At 47.1% G+C, this 25689-nt stretch overlaps 2 protein-coding genes across 3 annotated transcripts in view; both read right to left on the minus strand.

Annotated features, from left to right (window-relative positions):
• Window positions 1–25689, minus strand: part of NAIF1 (nuclear apoptosis inducing factor 1) — a 69558-nt gene that overhangs the window by 3561 nt on the left and 40308 nt on the right. The gene's annotated exons all lie outside the window — the stretch shown is intronic.
• Window positions 5690–25689, minus strand: part of LOC146869025 (uncharacterized) — a 37487-nt gene continuing 17487 nt past the window's right edge. Inside the window, exon 3 of the mRNA XM_085614308.1 lies at window positions 5690–5758. Coding sequence (XP_085470434.1) covers window positions 5690–5758 — 69 coding nt within the window. The remainder of the gene's footprint in view (window positions 5759–25689) is intronic.

The raw sequence follows: 25689 nt of genomic DNA on the forward strand, positions 1-25689 counted from the left end.
TTCTATTGCCAACGAGAAGTACCTTTTTTTTTTTAGAGTGAGAAGCTGGCTTAGTATATGGTGCATACTTGTGTAAGTGGGCACCCTGCACTAATCCAGACAACCCTTATGGAGATTGTAGTGGTCTTAGACAAACTTAGAAAGCTGTCTAAGTGGTAGCTGTGGAGAGCAGCCTTCAGGCTGAGTCCAGAAGGAGTGTAAAGCAGCTTGTTTTACCAGAACATAATCTTATTGGCATACAATAAGTGAAAAAGAACCACACAGTGTATTTATAAAAATATGTATGTATTATAAGACACGAAAACATACAGATATCTCCTACCCAGGGATATACACAATGCACACAATAGTTTGAAATAAAAACAGGTAAGTATCACAAATACACAGTGGTCGCCAGGGGGAGACCAAACTATATACTAAAATAGTCGAATGCGAGCCACGACTCAAGTCAAGACTATACCCAGAAGATGTAGAAGTGCCGGGGACCCATGGAACAACCCAAGGCAAGTAACCAGGAACCCCACAGAGGCCGTGTGCAGAGTGGAAACACAACCGCAGGACCAATGCAAGTCAATGGGTAAGTCACAGTTGCAATTTAAAAGAAGAAGGACCCTTTACCAGTGGACCTTGAAGAAACCCCGTGGAAGACAGAAGGTTGGAGAGCCACCCCACCCGTGGATACCCTAGGAACCAGGATACCTACACCAGGGGAGCCGGGTGCATAGGTGTGAAGTGGCATCGGAAACCGCAGTCAAACTCAATGGAGGACTTCAGGAAGATGCCGCTGCTGGAGAAGATGAATGTGTCCGGTGGAACCCAAAGGTGGAATTCAAGCTGAGAAGTACCTGCAAGCAGAGGGGACAGAGTCTATGCCACTCAGGAGTGACCAGGAGGCACGAAAGACGAATGCCCACTGATGTTGGGTGTTGCAGGAAAGCTGACGGTGACCTTAGAGCTGCAGCTGTATTGACCAGGCGACGCTGAGGAAGACCAGGAGCCCTTCACGAGCTGAGGAGTCGGTGTCCATCGGGAGCACCAACAAGCCTTACGGCAAACAACCTGAAAAGCGAAGAAGGTGCAGTGTCGGGACCAGCAAGTCCAGGTGACTCTCCACAAGCATAGGAGTCAGGGCAGGCCAATGCAATCAGGGGAGCCCATTGAAATCAAAGAAGACCCTCAAGAGGACCCACAAGCCAGAGGCACTGGTGTCGCAAGGGGACCTCGAGCAGCTCACCAAAGATGCAGGCTAACGAAGCAAGTGATGCGGTGAGGACGAAGATCTTGGTCACAGCAGATGCTTGAGGTTGGGGCTACTTGGAGCCTGAAGATCTTGGAGGAAAGAAGCCAACAAGCCTTTGCAGCGGCAAGTTGATGCGGTGCACAGGGGTTCGGTTCCTGCGGCTCCTACGAGGGATACTGGCCTCAAACTTGGTGAGAGGACAGGGCAGGCCTCGAAGGATGTGAAGAACCACCTCCTGTGTTGCTGAGCCTTTCGGAGTCCATGGGAGCTCAGGATCAGCAGACATGTCAGCTTTGTTAGGGTGCCTGCAGATGCAAGGAAGTGACTCTTTCACTTCAAGTGAGATTCCTTCAAGTGTCTTGGATGTCCACAGGCCTTGGAAAGTTCCTGTTTGGAGCACAGGTGCAGACGTTGCAGCAGACTTGCAGAACGACGAGACCAGGAGCAGCAGGAGTCTTCCCAGTTGCAGTCTCAGAGCAAGGTCCAGCGCAGTCCAGAGCACCCAGGCGGTCGAATATGAAGTGGTGTCTTGAAATTAATCTTGTCCCAAGACAAATCTAGGGACCCACCTACAGGTAAGCCCTTAAGTACCCTAAGGAAAGGGTTGGGACTAATCAGGGTTTCCTCCCAGGGGAGGGGTTGGACAGTGGGGAGGATACTCCCATGTCCTTTGTCCAGTTTCACGCCACAGTGGGAGCCAACGGCTCCCTGAACTGGTTCCAACTGGAGTATGCAAGGAGGGCACCAAATGTGCTCTTCAAAGCAGTCAAGTGGCGCTGGCAAGTGCCCCCAACCTGGCCCAATACTCTCAATCCTGTCTGAGAGGTGGTCACACCTCCCTCTGACAGGATACCTATTGTCCTGCCTTCCCCTACTTGAGCTTGGCTCAGCAGCGGAAGGGCAGAATCGGGTCGCTGGTCAGCTGGTTTGAAGTGGACTATGCAAGGAGGGCACCAAATGTGCCCTTCAAGCACACTGAGTGGCACTGGCAAGTGCTCCCACCCAGCCCCAATACACTTAACCCTGTCTGGGAGGTGGTCACACCTCCCTGTGACCAGTGCTTTAAATGGAAACAAATAAGTGCAGGTACTCACCAAAAGGAGCAGTGGGCGGAGTTAAGGGTGGTGCTTAGGCGGAACAAGGGGCGGGGTTACCTTTTTGAACTTGCCAAAGTTGTATGCACGAAATCTGCAAGCAATGTTAGAATGTTGGATGTATCTGTCCATTAGTTATCTCACTAATAACTATATATATGGCACTTACTAATAAGTGTTCATTACTACCCAAAGTAACCTTTTTTTTAGCAATCTTAAAATAAGAAATGATTGAGGAAAAATCAGCGAGGTTCTAAATATATGCCTTCTTGTTGGCAGACGGTCCTTGCTGCAGGGCCATAACTCACTAAGCCTTAGGACAAGGGTGTTAACCTTTGACCTGCGGGTAACACAAGGCTCTATGCAACAAAAACAGTTATCAACTGAGCTATCTACATAAAAAATAACGAATCTGAGATTTACATGTTGCATGCTTTGCTTTTCAGCAGACAAATCGATCCTCTATGCAATTTATGGTGAGTTGAACCTTTGATTAGAATGTACACAGATCTTTCTAGCAAGTGCTTTAACCTCCAGTGTTATCCACTTTATTGTACTTATGATGCCCCGAGCTCACTTACTTATGGGAACGGCCTCAGCTTTTTGGTTCTCACGACTGGTAAATGCGCACCTGCAAAAAGTGAGGAATTCATCGTCCAGTCGTTTCATTAACTCCACTAGTGGGTGTTTCTGTCAAACCTGGAATCCAGAGTTGCTTTCGAAGAGACATACTTTGAACAACTTTAGTGAATAGCATATCCTCTCTTTCTCTCTCCCTGCCAATGGATGAGAAATGCTGACACACAGAAAATAGCAACATTGCGCTTGGTGGCTCAGCCTTTCAACATTCCACTTTATGTGGTTGAAAAGAGTGGTGGAAGGAATAAACACGCTGCAGATGTGATATCAGAAAGAATAAAGTATCTACTGGGCTGATCTGGCTGCACTATGTGTAATGAAAAATACACACCATGATCCCATGTGTCTTAATTCAGCTAATAATTGAAATGATATGCCTTATATACTTTCTATACTAAATCCCAAATCCATACTTGCATTTGCAATTGTCGATGACAAATATTTAAAAAAAAAAAAGGAAGAGGCTTGCAAGTCACATTATAAATGGCAAGATGGTCTTTCTGAATAAAAATATGACCAATGACATGAAGTGCTGGTTAGCAGATGGCGCTTATTACAAATTAAATATGTTTTCTGTGCTTGTGCCACGACCACCTGAGAGCACAAAATAAATGAAAAATGTATGTTTTCCTGCTCTTGGCAATCATTGCACCCATGAGTGGGAATAACATGCACATACCTAGCTAACCATGCAACACATTTACAGCCTTTTGATAAAAATACAGCCGTGTACATCCAAGTGGCATGCAGGCCCAGGTGGTTTAACGCTGGCTGCAAACATCTCTGTTCAAAGAGCATTTCACATTTTTCACTGGACTTACAGTCTGTCCAAGGTTGATAAAACAGGGATCAGTGAGTTTAGTAACTAGGGCCCTTCTTATTTACACATGCAAGTTGACCATTCCTATGTGTGGCGATGGTCAAAGCATTAGCAAATGTTCTTTAGTTCTGTCCTGAACAGGGCATCCCATCACCACCCATTCGATTTTACAGCCCCCTCTCAGCCCCACTGTGAAAGATCAATGGATAAGCTAATCACTCTGCAGACACACCCCTGCTCTGACGAATTCCAAACTTTTGTTTGGGAACAGGTACAAATGCCATGCTTGGTCTCAAAAGAATTGTAATTTTAAATTCTCTTTAATGGTAAAGTCAGATTTAAGTCCCAATCCTGAAAATGCCCCTTTTGGAAAGTTGGCATCTTCTTGTCCTTACCATTTGGTGCCTACAGCATGTACAAAAAGGCTAACTGCCAACTATTCACAGACAGTGAGACAAAGGCGGACCATGCGACAGCAGGATGGGCCATCCTGACAGGTTGAGAGAGGCGGAGCTGTTCCCTGCTCCACTTACATTTCAAATGGCTGCCTCCAGCACACTCACAAAGGAACTTAACACCAGACTTCTGCCACCCCAGACTACTTGGATCCTAGGCAGGGGAAGGAAGGAACTTTCAATAACCAGATGTGGGGGGAGCCGAGACGTTTCCCCACTTCAAAGACTGGCACAAGGTGCACATATTGGATCCTCAAACCAACTGTTCAGTAAACTCGTGGAGCTTCGGAGGACCCTCAGAAGGACTGCCTTGTACTTCAGAAGACTGCTTTGCTGCTGGAAGCTTGTCTTGCATCCTCAGAGGACAGGCCTGCCTTGTACTTCAGAAGACCGCTTTGCTGCTGGAAGCTTGTCTTGCATCCTCAGAGGACAGGCCTGCCTTGTACTTCAGAAGACCGCTTTGCTGCTGGAAGCTGGTATTGCATCCTCAGAGGACGGGCCTGCCTTGGACTTCAGAAGACCGCTTTGCTGCTGGAAGCTTGTCTTGCATCCTCAGAGGACGGGCCTGCCTTGTACTTCAGAAGACTGCTTTGCTGCTGGAAGCTTGTCTTGCACCCTCAGAAGGACTGCCTTGTACTTCAGAAGACCGCTTTGCTGCTGGAAGCTTGTCTTGCATCCTCAGAGGACAGGCCTGCCTTGCTGCTTGATTCCAGGACTGCCAGAGTGCCTCGAAGGGCTTATTGGGAGGCCTCCTGTGTCAGCTACAGGGACAAGCTCCAGAGTTCTTGAACCCTGCACCTGGACTATGCCTGGAGCGAGTCTTGACCCTCCTTGTGTAGCCCTCGTCGGCTACAGCCTGCAACTTCATCCCGCTGGAGATTTTCAACTTCCAAAAAGTGACAAAGTCGGGCTGTAAAAATCTTCACCACAATTTCGTCCAGCAGCTCTTCGATGACATCTCCTCCTTGGACCCTGCTGGCTGCCTTGTACCGCTGAACTTTACATTCTCAGGAAGTGTCCCTCAAAATTATTTCCAAGTCCAAAGGTACGCCGAGACCAGTCCCAAACCACCTCGTGTAGCTGAACCACACTCCATCGTGGTCGGCCTTAACTTTTGAATTTGCCCCGGTCTCACACAACCAGATATCCGCAGTTGATGCTTTGATCTATTAGGCGCCATTTTACACTAAAAATATTTAAGAATTCATAACTCCGGTTCCACTGATTGGATTTAATTAGTTTTGGTGAAATTTTGTTTATTAAACATCTCCCTATTTTTCGAAATTGGTGTGGGATTTTTCTAGTGTTATGTTTTCACTTTCTTACTGTTTGTGTGCAACATAAATACTTAACACAATGCCTCTAGGTTATACCTTGTTGCTTTTGTGTCAAGCTACCAGAGGGTTAAACACAGGTTATATTAGTGATACTTTTTGGTGGTTCACTCTGACTGGGATTGTGGTTGCTGTTTGAGCGGGTCTTCACCCCCTTCAATCAAAAACCCAATGTCCTATATTGGCCAATCATATAAAAATAAAGTAAAACGGCTGTAATGCAAACTCTCCATTGGAGAATACTGTGGTGGGTGGGGCTTTGGGTTTCTAATTCTGTAATTACAAATTGTTTTGCTGATTTTTCAAGGAAGTTTTATTCTTCATGCAATGAGTCTTCAGCAGAACATTATGATAAATATTTAGGTCTAATTGAATAATAATACAAACGGCATTGATCCGTCCTCTTTACCTGAGGTAATTGCTGGGGATATTGGACACACAGGAAAGGGTGAAACATTTGCTGCGGACGGGATTCCAGGTGAATTCTAGTCCCATTGTCGGCCTTGCTTCGGAACAGTGTAGGCTTCTTGCCTGTCTCAAGCACTCATACAATACATACATAGAGGGGCTTTTGGACAGCACTCTTCAGCCACTGTTCTGTTCACATATCATTCACATGTTGCTTCTGCCCACCGCAGCATACAGCCCGGGAGAAGTAGTCGGCACACAACAGCTATTGGGTCTCTTGCACTGCGAGTGAACCCCGTTGTCCTGATCACAGGTGGGTGGATATCCACCTGCAAAGAAGTGCACTTCAGTGGCAGGGCTGATGGGCAAATACCTTACTTTTCTCATTCCTTTTCCTTTATTCTTTTTATTACTTTAGTCATTCTTGTGTGGTTAAACATTGTGTTCTAGTTACAGAAATTCAAAGCCTTTAGTGACTTTACTTCAGACTAATATGAATCATATTTTCCAGTGATGTGCATTAAAACTAAAAGTGTTTCAATACATGCACCAAGAGATCCAGCCTGGGAGGAAGCATGCATATTGTTCAGTTCAAATCTATACGATGGCTCAGTTTTTTTCAATGTAAGATTTTTCATCCAAGAACACGGGCAGGTGGCAGCAGAATTCCTTTTTTTATTTTAGTGGCTTATGCTTCCAATAAAAAAATAACAATTGCACCAGCTTTCCAAGCTCATACCTAGTGTTACAGTCAATGCTTCTTCTAAAACTGCAGTGCCAAGATTACATTATCCTTGTAAGTAATGAGGTCATTTTAATAAATGCAAACTGTACTATCTGAAGGCAGTGTTGATCATCACTGGTCTCCCAAGAGCACTATTAAAAGAAGCCAAGCGAAAAGAGTTCACTTTGCATCATCCATCTACACAGTATTGACAGCACTCCTGCCTTCTCCGAGTTGCAATCAACTCTTCAGGGCGTCACAGCTCCAATGCATCCACACAAAAGGACAGACATCGACAAGGGCTAGAACCCCTGTTCCAATAAACTTCAAGGTAATATACAATAATGTGCCACACTCAGCATCCCATACTGCCAGTCCCCATAATCACACTCATATGTGAACGATACGCAGACACACAAAGACCCAACCCTGTACACATCACACTAACTACCACACACCCTGAATCTACAGGACACACATCTGGTTCATGCTCGTGAATGCTACCTTTGCAGTACTCAACACACCAAACCTCACAGACCTCATTCCCTATCATAAACTCGATGTCCACTTCATCACAGAAACATGATTCACCCCTATGTTTCCACAAATCCTAGACATCTTTCTTCCAAGAGGCTCCAGGATCCATGATGAGGATTGCTTGCATAAGTAGGAAGGAAGCCTTGCCGTCATCCATAAGGCCTCCTGGTCCAACGCAATTGACAATTAATGCTCAAATCCATGCAAATCCTGGCATGCCATTTCCCTCTGTCCGCAACTCAGACCACCACCTTTAATCTCATCTACGGTCCTCCTGGACAGAACAAGGAATTCATTGTTGGATTCTCAGAACTTCGCACTTCCTCATTCAAACAGCATGTCCACACAACCAACTTGGGTGACTCCACCCTCCCAGACTACACAAGCTAAAATCCTCTTCAACCTCATCAATTCACTCAACGTGGCGCAGCAACCACCAGACTCAAAGCCAAATCCTTGACCTTGTCTTCTCAACTTCAACAACAATACAATGCAAATCGCTTGTACCCCTAGACTGAACCCACCACTCTACCATCCCCGTCTCCTTGCTCAGCGTGCTAGAGAAGAACAAACCTTCAGATCCATTATGACTTCTCTAGAGACAACCGAATGCTTGAACTCATCTCTCCTCCCATCAACTTTACTTCTGACATCAACACATTTCTAAATAACTTTGGTCAAGTTTTGGAAAGCTATGTGAACGTTCAAGCCCCAATTACAACACGCAAGCGCAAACCGAAGCCGTCAGCAAACTGGTATTATAAAGACCACCCTGGCAATAAACAATCACGGTCCAGTCAGAGATAGGTAATAAAATGGAAGATAAACAGAACTTAAGAGGACCTCTTAAAACGGAAGGTCACAGTGAAACACAGAGCATCATATCAGCCAAAGCAAAGTACAATAACATCATCATCAACGAGTCCACCAACAAATGCAGAATGCTGTTCAAGACAATCCACGATGCATCCACCCCCACCAGACCGAAACACTCCTCACTCTACAGATAAGTGCAATTCCATCAACCTCTTCTTCAGTGAAAAAAACAGGGAATCTGATAGCACATCGACGAGGACAAGCCTACTTTACTCACTCCTTCCCACAGAATCCCGCCAAGGTCAGTATTCAAAGCTCTATGTCTCCCAGATCTGGCTGACACGCTCAACTCCCTCAAAGAATTTCTTGTGAATTGGAATAATAGCATCGGCCTTAATCCAAGCTTTCTCTGGAGATGCTGTCTTACCTCTGCTTACCATTGTAAATGCCTCTTCACAGAAGCGCTCGAGACTGACCAGATCTTTCGCTCCTAAAGAACCCTACACTTGACTCTGATGACCTCACCAACTCCCAGTTGATCACTCGCCTGCCATTCATCAGCAAGACCATTGAAAGAGCAATGTATGCTCCACTCCAGGATCACAGCTATGCTGCTCATCTCCTGCACGACTACCAGTCTGTCGAAGGAGCAGAAGAACTGTCCTCAGTCCTCTCCGTCACTGTAAGTGACCCAAATGCCTTGGGTCTCCTACAATAACAGGGGGAAGGGGAAGTGGATAAGAGAGAGACAACCTCAGCCGCAGATGGCTCTTTACTACTTGAATCTCTTCTATCTGTTCTCAGGAATGGAAAGATTCTGCAAAAATCACAAACACTACTACATTCTTGACTATTACTGATCCCTAACCTTAATCTACTTGTGACTCAAACTCTCAAAGTTATTTACCTGAAATTTTAACGGCAGATGCTTGTAGGAAAGTAGGATCTGCTTCTTATGGTTACCCCAACTTTTTCTAAATGTGATACTGTTTTGACTAGTCTGACTGGGATCCTGCTAATCAGGACCCCAGTCTATCTGCTTTCTCCCTAAAAGTTTATGTCATGTACTTAGGTACACTACAGAGAGGATACTGGGGTACCCTTATAAGTCCCTAGTACATGAAACACATGTACCCAGGGCATAGGTACTTAAGTGGCCTCCCCTAGGCTGAAGCATGTATTATGCCACCCATGGGAGGTCATGCAAAATGAACTACAGGCCTGCCATTGCAGCATGTGTAAGATGGTGCATGCACCACATACGTTAGATATAGGTTTACTATATCTAGAGGTCACTACACTTAAAACCTATCAGTCACCCTTCTAGTAGGCCTTGACAATCCTGAAGGCAGGGTGCTGGGTTTTACGCGGCAGAGTGCCCCTCCATGAGCAGAGCACCCCTGCAGCCTTAGGAGACCATTCTCCCAAGTTGTCGGTGACGCAGCCTGACATATAGGTAGAGGTGCATTATATGCTCGCCTAAAATGCTATCTCGATAACAGCTGCAACAAAACATGTCAAGTTTGGTATCAAACATCATGGAATCATACCTCCACACCGGCAACCGGTGTGGGAGGTATGATTCCACCCTTCTGTAGTGAGCTTCGTGGGGTCCCTGGTCTTCCCAGTAGTAGCCTTCTCGACCCGGGCAGCACAAAATGGTTGCTACCGACCAGAGACACATCTCTGCCCTCCTGCTGCTGAGACAAGCTCAAGCAGTGGAAGGCAGCACAACAGGCATCCTGTCGCAGGGAGGTGTGACCAACTTCTAGACAGGATTTAGTGTATTGGGGTTGGGTGGGTGCACTTCCACAGTGCCTGAAAGTCTGCATCTGAGGCACACTTGGTGTCCCTGTGCATGGTCCAGTTCAAACCAGTCTTAGGAGCCGTTGGTTACCACTTGGGCGCGAAACAGGACCAAGGACATGGGAGTAACCTCCCCACTGTCCTGACCCTCCCCTGGGACGGTCCCCTAAATCTGTCCAACCCTCTCCCGTGGGTACAAAAGGGCTTACCCGGCTGTAGGACCCTAGATTTGACGTGGACAAGATTCTGGGCAAGAAAACACTGACCTTTGACCATCTAGACACTCTGGACTTCGCAGGACTTCGGCTGGGCCTGACTTAGTCTCCCTCTCCGTCAAAAGCATTGTCTGTGCCCGAGCACCATACAGGTTCCATGATGGACCTGTGGAGCATTAAGGACAACCAAGGTTATCTCCCTTGGGGTGAAGGAGTCACTCCCCTGCATTTGCAGGCACTGTAACGCAACTGACCGGTCTGCTGATCCCGAGCTCCTGTGGACTCCAAAGGCTCCAGCAACACAGGAGGTGGGTTCCTACATTATTTGAGGTCGAGCTGCCCTCTCACCAAGTCTGAGGCCAGTATCTTCGTGGGGACCGCATAACCCTAACCCATGTGCACCGCGTACTTTTCCAAGTGCATTTGCTTGTTGGTGTTTTCCAAACAAGTGCATTGGGCTACGAGTGGCCCCAACCTCTGCGCACATTTCGGACAAAGGACTTCTGCCTCCTCACACTCTGTGCCCTGCAATCTTTGACTTTGTGAAACTGCTAGAGGACCCCTCGACTACTCCTGTGCCTTCGGCCTATGGGTCCATTTGAGGGACAACACCACTTTTCTTGGGCTCCCCTGGTTGCTCCAGGCCTGCCCTGACTCCCCTTGCTGTGGTGAGTCCCCTGGTCCTTGCTGGGCCAGACCATAACCTTCTTTGACCTTCTTTGTGGGTTGCAGCTGCAAAGGCTTGTTGGTGCTCCTGCCGGACACTGACCCCTCAGCACTCGACATCCTTCGTGGGACACCTCGTATCCGGCTCCTGGTTGTCCTCGACGTCTCCTGGTCCCTGCAGCTGTAGTGTCAAGGTCTCCATCATTACACCTGAACATGCACTCGACATTGGGGGGGAATTTGTCTACCGAGTCCCTGGTCACCCCTGATGACCCAGACTCTGTCCCCTCTGCTTTCAGGTTCCTTCCATCAAGAATCCACCTGTGGGTTCCACCGGGCACTTTTCTTCTTTCCAGCAGTGGCATTTCTTTGAAGACTCCCATTGAGATCGACTGCGGTTTCCGACGCCACTTCAGTCCTATGCACCCGGCTTCCCTGGGATAGGTAACTATGGTACTTCAGTATCCACAAGTGGGGTGACTCTCCAACCTTCTAGGTTCCAAAGGGTTTCTTCGTAATCCACTGGGAAGGGTCCTTAAACTTTAAAAGTGCAACTGCGACTCTCCTATTGAATTGCACGTAGCTCGCGGTTGTGTTCACACAGTGCACCCATCCTCCATGAGGTCCCTACTTACTCACCTTGGGGTCCCAGCGATTCTACATCCTCTAGACACTGTCTTGACTCAAGTTCTGGCTCTTATACCACTATTTTAATATATGGTTTGGTCTACTCCTGGAGCCCACTTTGTATTAGTGCTACTTACGATTGCTTCTGTGCTACAGTATTGAGTGCTTTGTGTTTATCTGCGTGTAGCAGATACTGTGAGGTATTTAAGGTGTGTTATATTAATAAATACATATTTTTATAACTACTGTGTGGTTCTCCTTTCATTTAACAAATGCTATAAGGTTGCACTCTGATAAAACAAGCTGCTTAACATTCCTTCAAGACTAAGCCTGAAGGCTGATCTCCACAGCTACCACTTGGATAGCTTTCTAAGGTTATCTTTGACCTCTTAAATACCCATAAGGGTTGTTTGGACTGGTACAAGGTGCCCACTGTAAGTACTGCACATCATAAACCAGGCAAACTGTAAAGATGAGGTGATCCAGAAGGTAGGTGGTTTTAATAGCTTTATTGATAAGCAGCACAGTACACCCACACAGGCAAAAGGATAACATAACTGCCGTCCAGTGATTCCAGAACACTGAACAACAGGACTAACACGCATGCTCTAGAAATTCTAAGAGTGTGACATAAGGAAGCAACAGAAGAGAATGATAAGAATGCAACACCAACTTCTCACACTGGTGTGCAGCGGTTGGGATTCAAGCCTGCATTGTTTTACCAGATAAATCTTTGTACTGATTAACTGAAAACCACTAAGTACTAGGTGCATATAATACTACCTTAGAATAAGTAAGTTCTACTGAACTTAGGGTTGGGTACGTCAAGGGTCTAGCACACCCTTTCTCCAACCTCAGAGTTTAGTTCCCACTAGGTTAGGTAGGTGAAACACCTTGCCACACTTAGTATGTCTTCTACAGGAGATGCCAGTGGCTCTCTGCCCTCTAGATACAGTGAGCTTTCATTCCAAGAATTGTAAGCCCTGTGTGCCTCTAGAAAGCTGAAGACAGGGAGAAGTGCCAACACTCAACATCTAATAGAGATGTTACAGTTAGATGACCTAAGGAAGACCCCTGGGTCAGATGAACAGGACCGGGTGGGTGGCACAGGGAATGAGGACAGGTCAGGAGGTGACAACTTTTATGACCTAGACTCAAACCTTGGCCAGGAGGAACAAGATGGTTCCCACCTGGACAACTGAGATCTTCGGGGAGATGGTGGAGAATACCAAAATGGCCCTCTCTTTACCCCTGCTGGAAGAGTGAAGTTTACCAAGGAGATCTAGATATCCCTCTATAGAGTCACATCACTCAGGACAGTCAGTAGGGACCTCTGTCGCTAGCAAGAGGGACCACTCTTATGACAGGGAGTACAAATGTCTGGAACTTGAGAATGCTAAGCTTAGGCTCAGGCAATGGCAATTGGCCCTGGACAAGGAGTCCTTATAAGTCCAGAGAGCTAGAAAAAAGTTGGGAATACAGTCCCATGGTAGCAGCAACAGTGTCCCTAGAGTTAAGGAACATAACATTCCTTTGATAATAAGAACCTGAGCAAGATTGCCCCTCCCTACCATGGTGGGGATGAAATCCATAAATGGAGAACTGCTTTAGAGAGGGCCTGTAACATGCAGAGGGTCCCTCAAGAGTAGTGGGCAGCAATCTTGTGGCTCTCCTTTGCTGTCAAAGGTAGAGATAAGTTCCTCACTGTAAGAGAAGAGGATGCTGACAATTATTCAGTCCTGAAGAGTGCATTGATTGAAGGGTTTGGCTTAACCACTGAACAGTACAAGATTAGGTTCAGAGACACCCAGAAGACACAGAATGAGGACTGGGTAGACTTTGTGAAAAGTGCCATTAAGGCTCTGGAACCTAGCAGCAAAGTGAATGATTTCAAGGGATTACACAATGTGATTATGAGGGAGCAGATCCTCAATAATTGCCAAAATCAGTACCTGGTTGAATTGGGAAAGAAGGCAGGTAGGTGGGTCAGAACCAGGGTGAAGCAGAGAAAGCAGAACCATGGTGGTGATCAAAAGAAGCAAGATGCTAAAACTTCAAATAAGGGTGGGGACAAGGGTAAAGAAGACAATTCTGCATCAGGACCCCAAAAACCTGCATCTGGTGGGGAGTCACAATCCAACAAGTTAAAAGGAAAAAAGAAGCCTTGGTGTTACTTATGTAAAGAAAAGGCCAATTGGACAAAAGCCAAGGATTCAACTGCAACCACCACTGCCCCTAAAGCAACTCCTCTCCTTCAAGCGGGGGTACAGGGAACAAGTGATTCGTAGGGTTAACCTTGGGCTCTGAGTTGGACTCATACTTACTTGGTGAGATGTACCAAGTGACCAATGCTAACAATGTCAGGACTGATCATTCCTTGGCAGTTGTTAATTTCAGCCAGGAAAGGGTAATTGGCCCTAAGAAAGTTGTGGTTAGCTCAGACCTTCCAGTGGAATGCTTGTTGGGCAATGATTTGGAGACTTCAGCCTGGGCTGAGGTGGAACTTAGGACTCATGCAGCAATGATGGGCATCTCTGCAGATGTGTTTGCTGTGACCAGATCGCAGGCTAAACTAACTTCTACTGAACAGGCCCTAGATTCTGTAAAAATGGACCAGGTGCCTTCCAAGAGATGGAGCAGGAGGGGTAAGGCTGTGTCTTCTCCCCAGGCTCAGAGAGAGGATAAGTCTCTTGAGGGAGATGATCTTGGTCCCTGTGAAGGAACTGTCTCAGATGAAATAGAATCGGATCAGGTTAAGTTCTTTGGGACACGGGGCCCTTCCAGGGCAGATCTGAGCGAGGAGCAACAAACCTGCCCCTCTCTTGAACCCCTCGGTCAGGAAGCTGCTGCTGAGAGTTTCAGTGGATCCCACAGGATCTATTTGGGTGAGGGACTCTTGTACTCAGAAAGTAGAGATACCAAACCTGGTGCCACCAGGAGGTTGGTCATACCTCTGAAGTTTAGGGGCTTCCTACTCACCTTGGCACATAACATTCCCCTGGCGGGACACTTAGGGCAGAGTAAGACTTGGGACAGACTTGTCCCACACTTTCACTGGCCTCACATGTCAGAGGACACAAAGAGGTTTTGTAGCTCATGTACCACCTGTTAAACCAGTGGCCAGGCGGTACCACAAAGGCCTCCCTCATACCACTACCTGTGGCAGGGGTCCCCTTTGAAAGGGCAAGGGTTGAGATTGATATAGTTGGTCCCATGGATCCTCAGACAGCCCCTGGGCACAGTTACTTACTAGTGGTGGTGGACCATGTCACTAGGTACCCAGAAGTAATTCCCCTTAGAACCACCACAGCCCCTGTGGTGGCCAGGGACCTCCTGGGAATTTTCTCCAGAGTGGGTTTCCCTAAGGAGGTCTTAACTGACGGAGGTAAAACCTTCATGTCAAGTTAAATTACTGCTATGTGGAAGGAGTGTGGAGTGAACTACAAATTCACCACACGCTATCACCCACTGCAATGGGCTAGTTGGGAGACTCAACAAAACCCTCAAGGGCATGGTCATGGGCCTCTCAGAAAAGCTTAAGCGAAAATGGGATGTCCTGTTGCCCTACCTTCTCTTTTCCTACAGAGAGGTCCCACGGAAGGGTGTTGGCTACAGCCCTTTTGAACTTCTGTTTGGGCAGTTAGCAGTCCCCTGTGTTTAGTAAAGGAGGGATGGAAGTTACCTCTCAAACCACTTAAACAAGAAATTGTGGACTATGTTCTTGATCTCCGCTCCAGGATGGCTTGAGTACATGAAGAAAGCCAGCAAAAACCTTGAGGCATGTCAAGAATTTTAAAACGCTTGGCATGACCAAAAGGCTGTACTCACTGTTTATCAGCTAGGATAGAAAGTATGGGTGTTGGAGCCTGTGGCCCCAGCAGCACAAGACACATGGAGTGGGCCCCACACTATTCTTGAGCAGAAGGGAGAGGTCACCTACTTGGTGGACCTTGGAACTTCCAGGAGCCCTCATAGTGTGCTCCATGTGAACAGGTTCAAACCATATGTTGACAGGGCAGACATGGGCTTGCTCATAGCTACTGATGAAGGACAGAAGGAAGAGAGTGACCCACTCCCTGATCTCCTCTCGTAGAATCCTGATGGTTCAGTTGAATGGTGTAGCCTTGGCATGCAGCCTCAATGAACAGCAAGAGACTGATTGCAGGAAAGTCTTGAATCAGTACAGACACATGTTTTCTTTGACTCCTAGTCAGACCACCTGGTGTACCCATGAAGTTGATACAGGTTAGAGTCTACCTGTTAAAAATAAGATTTACAGGCAGCCTGACCATGGCAGGAACTGCATGAGGACTGGAGGTCCAGAAGATGTTGGAATTGGGAGCAATTGTACCCTTAGATAGCCGTATGGCTAGTCCAGTGGTCCTAGCACCCAAACCTCATACCCAGGGTGGTAAGAGAGAGGTGAGGTTCTGTGTTGACTACAGGGGTCTCAATGCAGTTAATAGGACTGATGCCCATCCCATCCCCAGGGCAGATGAGCTTATTGGCCTCTGCCAAGTACCTTAGCACATTTGACTTGACAGCTGGCTACTGGCAGATCAGATTAGCTGATGATGCCAAACCAAAAGCAGCATTTTCTACCCCCAGTGGGCACTACCAATCTGTGGTGATGCCCTTTGGTTTGAAGAATGCACCCACCACTTTTCAAAGGTTAGTGAATAAAGTCCTTACAGGCCTGGAAGCCTATAGTGCAGCATATCTAGATGATCCTGTTGTCTTTAGCTCCACCTGGGAGGATCACGTGATCTGTTTTTAGATATGTACGGCTGGCGCAGGTGTGGAAGAAGCCCTGCTGCATGAAAGCAGACCTGAAGTGCCGCCAACCGGTGGATAGCTATACATGGGACAGGCGCTGGTAATGGAGGCATCAAGATGTTAGCAAAGTGTATGAAGGATGGCACAGCAACCCACTGGGGTTTTTTGGAATTATTTATTCAACGGAGTGCATGACAACTCACTGGAGTAATAATAGCACTACAGATACCAGGAGGCCAAGCGAGTCGCCACGCCCACTGGAGGCGGGGATCATGATGTAATACAGGTGTACAAATGGCCTTAGAAATCAAGCCTTTGACAAAGTGCAGGAGCACGAAACGTGTCAACTGTAAGACATTTGGTGTGAGGCATCTGCTTTACCTACACTGCAGCCTCCATGAAAATCCGGAAGCTTTACTCACCTGTGTGGGCTCTTCCGTGGGCTAAACTCGCGGGAGTAATGAAATGGTTTATTGCTGCAAATGCATTTCGGCATTGGCCTTCCTCAGTGCGAATAAAACCTGCCCTTCAACACAGCCAGTTTTCGTTTATATATACAATGTCCTCCCTTATTGGTGGCGTCTTGACGAATTGACGGGCGACATCTCCTACATCAAGGGTGTACGCTTGGAAACAAACAGGCATCAATGTCCCACAATGCATTCTAAATCTAAGATTATTTTCCCACATTATGGTCGGCAAAACAAAATTGGAACACAAAGGCCAATGCGAGAAAAAGCAATGTGGGAAAATAATCTTACATTTAGAATGCATTGCGGGACATTGATGCCCGTTTGTTTCCAAAACAAAACAAGCATTTGCAATGCAATAGGTCTCGCATTTATTGGAGTTGGAGCTATTGACATTGTAAATGACAATGTTTTTTAGGTATGTTTTTTAAGTGGAGTGATAATTTAAAGAACAAGGGATGCGTAAACACACACTTTGTACATATAGTCGTTGCTTAGGAGAAGCAATGCTGCCAGTAACTGCACCTCTTTAACTGCCAGCCTTGCTTCTCATAAGCAAGGACTATAAGTTGAAAGTGCTTGTTTACACACTGCTTCCAGGTTTTGAAAACGCAGAAAAAAGTCATTGTCATTTACAATGCCAATACCTCAAACTCCTGCAAATGCGAGACCTATTGCATTGTTGTAGAAAGGAAGGGCGGGGGAGGGGGAATGAGGCTCCGTGGCGGATTAGTAGAGATTCCTGAACAAGTTGACCTTTTACATCGAGCAGTTTAAAGCTCTATACTGCTTTATTTGCACTGCTTTTTAATTCTGATGGTGAAACCTAAAAAAAAAAAATATTTGGTTTCTCACCACTCAGTTTTAACTTCACCACACTCTTTTTCCTAAATTAGCTTATTGTTTGCGCTGCTGTTTTCTCACTCCACTCACCGCAGAAGGGACTAAAAAGGATCTTGTTTGTATACAGCCTCATCTTTACATATAACGTCCCTGGACTCCTCCCTCACAGCGAGGGGGTTGTAGCCCTCGGTGGAACTAGGTTTTTCCATCGTGAGAAAGAACTGAATGATGAAGCATGTCACCTAGGGTGAGTGAGGGTTCCAGTCCTATAAAGGGATTTTTCCTAGTGGGAGTTTACCGTAACTAACCGCTGTCACTTGTGATCATTGTTCACTCTTAGACCCAAGATAGTTCTTTGTGTTTTGTAGTTAAGGAGTGGAACACTCAGAGCAATCAGACTGCAGTCTAAGGAGTGGAACACTCAGAGCGATCAGACTGCAGTCTAAGGAGTGGAACACTCAGAGCGATCAGACTGCAGTCTAAGGAGTGGAACACTCAGAGCGATCAGACTGCAGTCTAAGGAGTGGAACACTCAGAGCGATCAGACTGCAGTCTAAGGAGTGGAACACTCAAAGCTCTCAGACTGCAGTCTAAGGAGTAGAACACTCAGAGCGATCAGACTGCAGTCTAAGGAGTGGAACACTCAGAGCGATCAGACTGCAGGCTAAGGAGTGGAACACTCAGAGCGATCAGACTGCAGTCTAAGGAGTGGAACACTCAAAGCTCTCAGACTGCAGTCTAAGGAGTGGAACACTCAGAGCGATCAGACTGCAGTCTAAGGAGTGGAACACTCAGAGCGATCAGACTGCAGTCTAAGGAGTGGAACACTCAGAGCGATCAGACTGCAGTCTAAGGAGTGGAACACTCAGAGCTATGAGACTGCAGTCTAAGGAGTGGAACACAGAGCGAGCAGACTGCATTCTAAGCAGTGGAACACTCAGAGCGATCAGACTGCAGTCTAAGGAGTGGAACACTCAGAGCGATCAGACTGCAGTCTAAGGAGTGGAGCACTCAGAGCGATCAGACTGCAGTCTAAGGAGTGGAACACTCAAAGCGATCAGACTGCAGTCTAAGGAGTGAAACACTCAGAGCTCTCAGACTGCAGTCTAAGGAGTGGAACACTCAAAGCTCTCAGACTGCAGTCTAAGGAGTGGAACACTCAAAGCTCTCAGACTGCAGTCTAAGGAGTGGAACACTCAAAGCTCTCAGACTGCAGTCTAAGGAGTGGAACACTCAGAGCGATCAGACTGCAGTCTAAGGAGTGGAACACTCAGAGCGATCAGACTGCAGTCTAAGGAGTGGAACACTCAGAGCGATCAGACTGCAGTCTAAGGAGTGGAACACTCAAAGCTCTCAGACTGCAGTCTAAGGAGTGGAACACTCAAAGCTCTCAGACTGCAGTCTAAGGAGTGGAACACTCAGAGCTATGAGACTGCAGTCTAAGGAGTGGAACACTCAGAGCTCTCAGACTGCAGTCTAAGGAGTGGAACACTCAGAGCTCTCAGACTGCAGTCTAAGGAGTGGAACACTCAGACCGATCAGACTGCAGTCTAAGGAGTGGAACACTGAGAGCTCTCAGATTGGAACACTCAGAGCTCTCAGGCTGGAACACTCAGAGCTATCAGACTGGAACACTCAGAGCTATGAGACTGCAGTCTAAGGAGTGGAACACTCAAAGCTCTCAGACTGCAGTCTAAGGAGTGGAACACTCAGAGCTATGAGACTGCAGTCTAAGGAGTGGAACACTCAGAGCTCTCAGACTGCAGTCTAAGGAGTGGAACACTCAGAGCTCTCAGACTGCAGTCTAAGGAGTGGAACACTCAGACTGATCAGACTGCAGTCTAAGGAGTGGAACACTCAGAGCTGTCAGAGTGGAACACTCAGAGCGATCAGACTGCAGTCTAAGGAGTGGAACACTCAGAGCGATCAGACTGCAGTCTAAGGAGTGGAACACTCAGAGCGATCAGACTGCATTCTAAGGAGTGGAACACTCAAAGCGATCAGACTGCAGTCTAAGGAGTGAAACACTCAGAGCTCTCAGACTGCAGTCTAAGGAGTGAAACACTCAGAGCTCTCAGACTGCAGTCTAAGGAGTGGAACACTCAAAGCTCTCAGACTGCAGTCTAAGGAGTGGAACACTCAAAGCTCTCAGACTGCAGTCTAAGGAGTGGAACACTCAAAGCTCTCAGACTGCAGTCTAAGGAGTGGAACACTCAGAGCGATCAGACTGCAGTCTAAGGAGTGGAACACTCAGAGCGATCAGACTGCAGTCTAAGGAGTGGAACACTCAGAGCGATCAGACTGCAGTCTAAGGAGTGGAACACTCAAAGCTCTCAGACTGCAGTCTAAGGAGTGGAACACTCAAAGCTCTCAGACTGCAGTCTAAGGAGTGGAACACTCAGAGCTATGAGACTGCAGTCTAAGGAGTGGAACACTCAGAGCTCTCAGACTGCAGTCTAAGGAGTGGAACACTCAGAGCTCTCAGACTGCAGTCTAAGGAGTGGAACACTCAGACCGATCAGACTGCAGTCTAAGGAGTGGAACACTGAGAGCTCTCAGATTGGAACACTCAGAGCTCTCAGGCTGGAACACTCAGAGCTATCAGACGGGAACACTCGGAGCTATGAGACTGCAGTCTAAGGAGTGGAACACTCAAAGCTCTCAGACTGCAGTCTAAGGAGTGGAACACTCAGAGCTATGAGACTGCAGTCTAAGGAGTGGAACACTCAGAGCTCTCAGACTGCAGTCTAAGGAGTGGAACACTCAGAGCTCTCAGACTGCAGTCTAAGGAGTGGAACACTCAGACCGATCAGACTGCAGTCTAAGGAGTGGAACACTCAGAGCTGTCAGAGTGGAACACTCAGAGCGATCAGACTGCAGTCTAAGGAGTGGAACACTCAGAGCGATCAGACTGCAGTCTAAGGAGTGGAGCACTCAGAGCGATCAGACTGCAGTCTAAGGAGTGGAACACTCAAAGCGATCAGACTGCAGTCTAAGGAGTGAAACACTCAGAGCTCTCAGACTGCAGTCTAAGGAGTGGAACACTCAAAGCTCTCAGACTGCAGTCTAAGGAGTGGAACACTCAAAGCTCTCAGACTGCAGTCTAAGGAGTGGAACACTCAAAGCTCTCAGACTGCAGTCTAAGGAGTGGAACACTCAGAGCGATCAGACTGCAGTCTAAGGAGTGGAACACTCAGAGCGATCAGACTGCAGTCTAAGGAGTGGAACACTCAGAGCGATCAGACTGCAGTCTAAGGAGTGGAACACTCAAAGCTCTCAGACTGCAGTCTAAGGAGTGGAACACTCAAAGCTCTCAGACTGCAGTCTAAGGAGTGGAACACTCAGAGCTATGAGACTGCAGTCTAAGGAGTGGAACACTCAGAGCTCTCAGACTGCAGTCTAAGGAGTGGAACACTCAGAGCTCTCAGACTGCAGTCTAAGGAGTGGAACACTCAGACCGATCAGACTGCAGTCTAAGGAGTGGAACACTGAGAGCTCTCAGATTGGAACACTCAGAGCTCTCAGGCTGGAACACTCAGAGCTATCAGACTGGAACACTCGGAGCTATGAGACTGCAGTCTAAGGAGTGGAACACTCAAAGCTCTCAGACTGCAGTCTAAGGAGTGGAACACTCAGAGCTATGAGACTGCAGTCTAAGGAGTGGAACACTCAGAGCTCTCAGACTGCAGTCTAAGGAGTGGAACACTCAGAGCTCTCAGACTGCAGTCTAAGGAGTGGAACACTCAGACCGATCAGACTGCAGTCTAAGGAGTGGAACACTGAGAGCTCTCAGATTGGAACACTCAGAGCTCTCAGGCTGGAACACTCAGAGCTATCAGACTGGAACACTCGGAGCTATGAGACTGCAGTCTAAGGAGTGGAACACTCAGAGCTCTCAGACTGCAGTCTAAGGAGTGCAACACTCCGAGCTCTCACACTGGAACACTCAGAGCTAGGAGACTGTAGTCTAAGGAGTGGAACTCCCAGACTGCAGTCTAAGGAGTGGAACACTCAGAGCTATGAGACTGCAGTCTAAGGAGTGGAACACTCAGAGCTACCAGACTGCAGTCTAAGGAGTGGAACACTGAGAGCTCTCAGACTGGAACACTCAGAGCTCTCAGACTGCAGTCTAAGGAGTGGAACACTCAGAGCTCTCAGACTGCAGTCTAAGGAGTGGAACACTCAAAGCTCTCAGACTGCAGTCTAAGGAGTGGAGCACTCAAAGCTCTCAGACTGTAGTCTAAGGAGTGGAACACTCAGAGCTCTCAGACTGCAGTCTAAGGAGTGGAACACTCAAAGCTCTCAGACTGCAGTCTAAGGAGTGGAACACTCAAAGCTCTCAGACTGCAGTCTAAGGAGTGGAGCACTCAAAGCTCTCAGACTGCAGTCTAAGGAGTGGAACACTCAGAGCTCTCAGACTGCAGTCTACGGAGTGGAACACTCAAAGCTCTCAGACTGGAACACTCAGAGCTATGAGACTGCAGTCTAAGGAGGGGAACACTCAGAGCTCTCAGACTGCAGTCTAAGGAGTGGAAAACAGAGGACACAAGGCAGCAGTCTTTAAGATTTTAACATCTATTCGCCGAGGGTCTGGGAAAGCATCCTTGTATCCATCCGGACCACCCCAAACGCTGTTCCAATTTACGAAAGAGTTAGAGACGCGCTCTTTTACGGGACATTACGCCACAATGCATGAACAGCTGACAACTCTGCTTCGCCTCCTATCGCTCACGGACGCTAGGCTTGCCTTTGATAATATACAGCGTTCCACTATAGAACTACCATATCAACACCTACACACATACAGACATACATCCATACCAATCCAAAACTCTGTGAACTTTAAAGACAAGCACTACTTACACAGACTGTATTTTTTTTGCCAAGATGCTAACAATCAGACCATTCTTTCACCCAAACCAGTTCAGCTGGGAACTTGCTTTCATTAAATGTAGTATTTTGTAATCTAATGTCTGCCTGCGTCGATGATATGTTCATACAAGTAGTTTAACTTTGATGAGGTAGAAAAAGATTCTCTAATTTCTTGTTTATACATTTATTCTTTCATTTATGTGGATTTATAAAGCATAAACTCTCACTCATAAAACAGTCTCTAGTACGGAGCAGAGAGGCTGAGACTCAAACGAAAAGAACATCCCATTTAATCAAAAAAAGCAAGTTTGTAATTGTCGCCTGAACTCTGCGCCTGAAGGGGAGCAGGAAGGGAGTTCAAAGAAAAGCTCCTTAAACCTGAAAGGCTCTCCCGCCCCAGGGTTGTGAGCTGAAAATGGTTCTACACAAACCTGTAGTTCCGGCTCGCTCGTAGAGCTCTGGAAAGAATACAGGCTTCACGGACAGCGAAGAGGTGAGCTGCAGGGTAAAGGGCCTCCTAGGTTTCTGGATGAGAATGTTATGTCTACGAAGTCTAGTGGTGCGTGCGGGGGCAGGGTATTAAGGGGGGCAAGTGCTGCGTCCGCAGGGATATAGAACACTGATGGGTTGGTGCAATTCAGCACAAGGTGCGCACTGCCATCTAGTGACGGACCGTGGGAAGGCAGCCTGAGAGCCGGCTGGTGGAGGGAAAATCAGAAGAGAAGGACTGGAGTATTGTGGAGGTAAAAGCAGAACACAAGAGAAGGACTGGAGTATTGTGGAGGTAAAAGCAGAACACAAGAGAAGGACTGGAGTATTGTGGAGGTAAAAGCAGAACACAAGAGAAGGACTGGAGTATTGTGGAGGTAAAGGCAGAACACAAGAGAAGGACCGGAGTATTGTGGAGGTAAAAGCAGAACACAAGAGAAGGACCGGAGTATTGTGGAGGTAAAAGCAGAACACAAGAGAAGGACCGGAGTATTGTGGAGGTAAAAGCAGAACACAAGAGAAGGACCCGAGTATTGTGGAGGTAAAAGCAGCACACAAGAGAAGGACCCGAGTATTGTGGAGGTAAAAGCAGCACACAAAAGAAGGACCCGAGTATTGTGGAGGTAAAAGCAGCACACAAGAGAAGGACCGGAGTATTGTGGAGGTAAAAGCAGCACACAAGAGAAGGACCCGAGTATTGTGGAGGTAAAAGCAGCACACAAGAGAAGGACCCGGGTATTGTGGAGGTAAAAGCAGCACACTAGAGAAGGACTGGAGTATTGTGGAGGTAAAAGCAGAACACAAGAGAAGGACCCGAGTATTGTGGAGGTAAAAGCAGAACACGAGAGAAGGACTGGAGTATTGTGGAGGTAAAAGCAGAACACAAGAGAAGGACTGGAGTATTGTGGAGGTAAAAGCAGAACACAAGAGAAGGACCGGAGTATTGTGGAGGTAAAAGCAGAACACAAGAGAAGGACCGGAGTATTGTGGAGGTAAAAGCAGCACACAAGAGAAGGACTGGAGTATTGTGGAGGTAAAAGCAGCACACAAGATAAGGACCGGTGTATTGTGGAGGTAAAAGCAGCACACAAGAGAAGGACCGGAGTATTGTGGAGGTAAAAGCAGCACACAAGATAAGGACCCGAGTATTGTGGAGGTAAAAGCAGCACACAAGAGAAGGACCCGAGTATTGTGGAGGTAAAAGCAGAACACAAGAGAAGGACCCGAGTATTGTGGAGGTAAAAGCAGCACACTGGAGAAGGACTGGAGTATTGTGGAGGTAAAAGCAGCACACAAGAGAAGGACTGGAGTATTGTGGAGGTAAAAGCAGCACACAAGAGAAGGACTGGAGTATTGTGGAGGTAAAAGCAGCACACAAGAGAAGGACCTGAGTATTGTGGAGGTAAAAGCAGCACACAAGAGAAGGACTGGAGTATTGTGGAGGTAAAAGCAGCACACAAGAGAAGGACCCGAGTACTGTGGAGGTAAAAGCAGCACACAAGAGAAGGACTGGAGTATTGTGGAGGTAAAAGCAGCACACAAGAGAAGGACTGGAGTATTGTGGAGGTAAAAGCAGAACACAAGAGAAGGACTGGAGTATTGTGGAGGTAAAAGCAGAACACAAGAGAAGGACTGGAGTATTGTGAAGGCAAAAGCAGAACATAAGAGAAGGACCCGAGTATTGTGGAGGTAAAAGCAGCACACAAGAGAAGGACTGGAGTATCGTGGAGGTAAAAGCAGCACACAAGAGAAGGACTGGAGTATCGTGGAGGTAAAAGCAGCACACTAGAGAAGGACTGGAGTATCGTGGAGGTAAAAGCAGCACACAAGAGAAGGACCCGAGTATTGTGGAGGTAAAAGCAGCACAGAAGAGAAGGACTGTAGTATCGTGGAGGTAAAAGCAGCACACTAGAGAAGGACTGGAGTATTGTGGAGGTAAAAGCAGCACACAAGAGAAGGACTGGAGTATCGTGGAGGTAAAAGCAGCACACTAGAGAAGGACTGGAGTATTGTGAAGGTAAAAGCAGAACACAAGAGAAGGACTGGAGTATTGTGAAGGTGAAAGCAGAAAAGAAGGACTGGAGTATTGTGGTGGTAAAAGTAGAACACAAGAGAAGGATCGGGGTGTTGTGGAGGTAAAAGCAGAACACAAGAGAAGGACCGGAGTATTGTGGAGGTAAAAGCAAAACACAAGAGAAGGACCGGAGTATTATGGAGGTAAAAGCAGAACACAGGAGAAGGATCGGAGTATAGTTGAGGTAAAAGTAGAACATAAGAAAAGGGCTGGAGTATTGTGAAGGTAAAAGCAGAACACAAGAGAAGGACTGGAGTATTGTGAAGTTGAAAGCAGAAAAGAAGGACTGGAGTATTGTGGTGGTAAAAGTAGAACACAAGAGAAGGATCAGGGTGTTGTGGAGGTAAAAGCAGAACATAAGAGAAGGACCGGAGTTTTGTGGAGGTAAAAGCAGAACACAAGAGAAGGACTGGAGTATTGTGAAGGTGAAAGCAGAAGAGAAGGACTGGAGTATTGTGAAGGTGAAAGCAGAAAAGAAGGACTGGAGTGTTGTGGTGGTAAAAGTAGAACACAAGGGAAGGATCGGGGTGTTGTGGAGGTATAAGCAGAACATAAGAAATGGACCGGAGTTTTGTGGAGGTAAAAGCAGAACACAAGAGAAGGACTGGAGTATCGTGGAGGTAAAAGCAGCACACTAGAGAAGGACCGGAGTATAGTGGAGGTAAAAGTAGAACTCAAGAGAAGGACCCGAGTATTGTGGAGGTAAAAGAAGAACACAAGAAAAGGATCGGGGTGGTGTGGAGGTAAAAGCAGAAAACAAGAGAAGGACCGGAGTATTGTGGAG

This window comes from Triturus cristatus, chromosome 1_2 (assembly GCF_964204655.1).
Source record: "Triturus cristatus chromosome 1_2, aTriCri1.1, whole genome shotgun sequence".
Taxonomy (NCBI): Eukaryota; Metazoa; Chordata; class Amphibia; order Caudata; family Salamandridae; genus Triturus; species Triturus cristatus.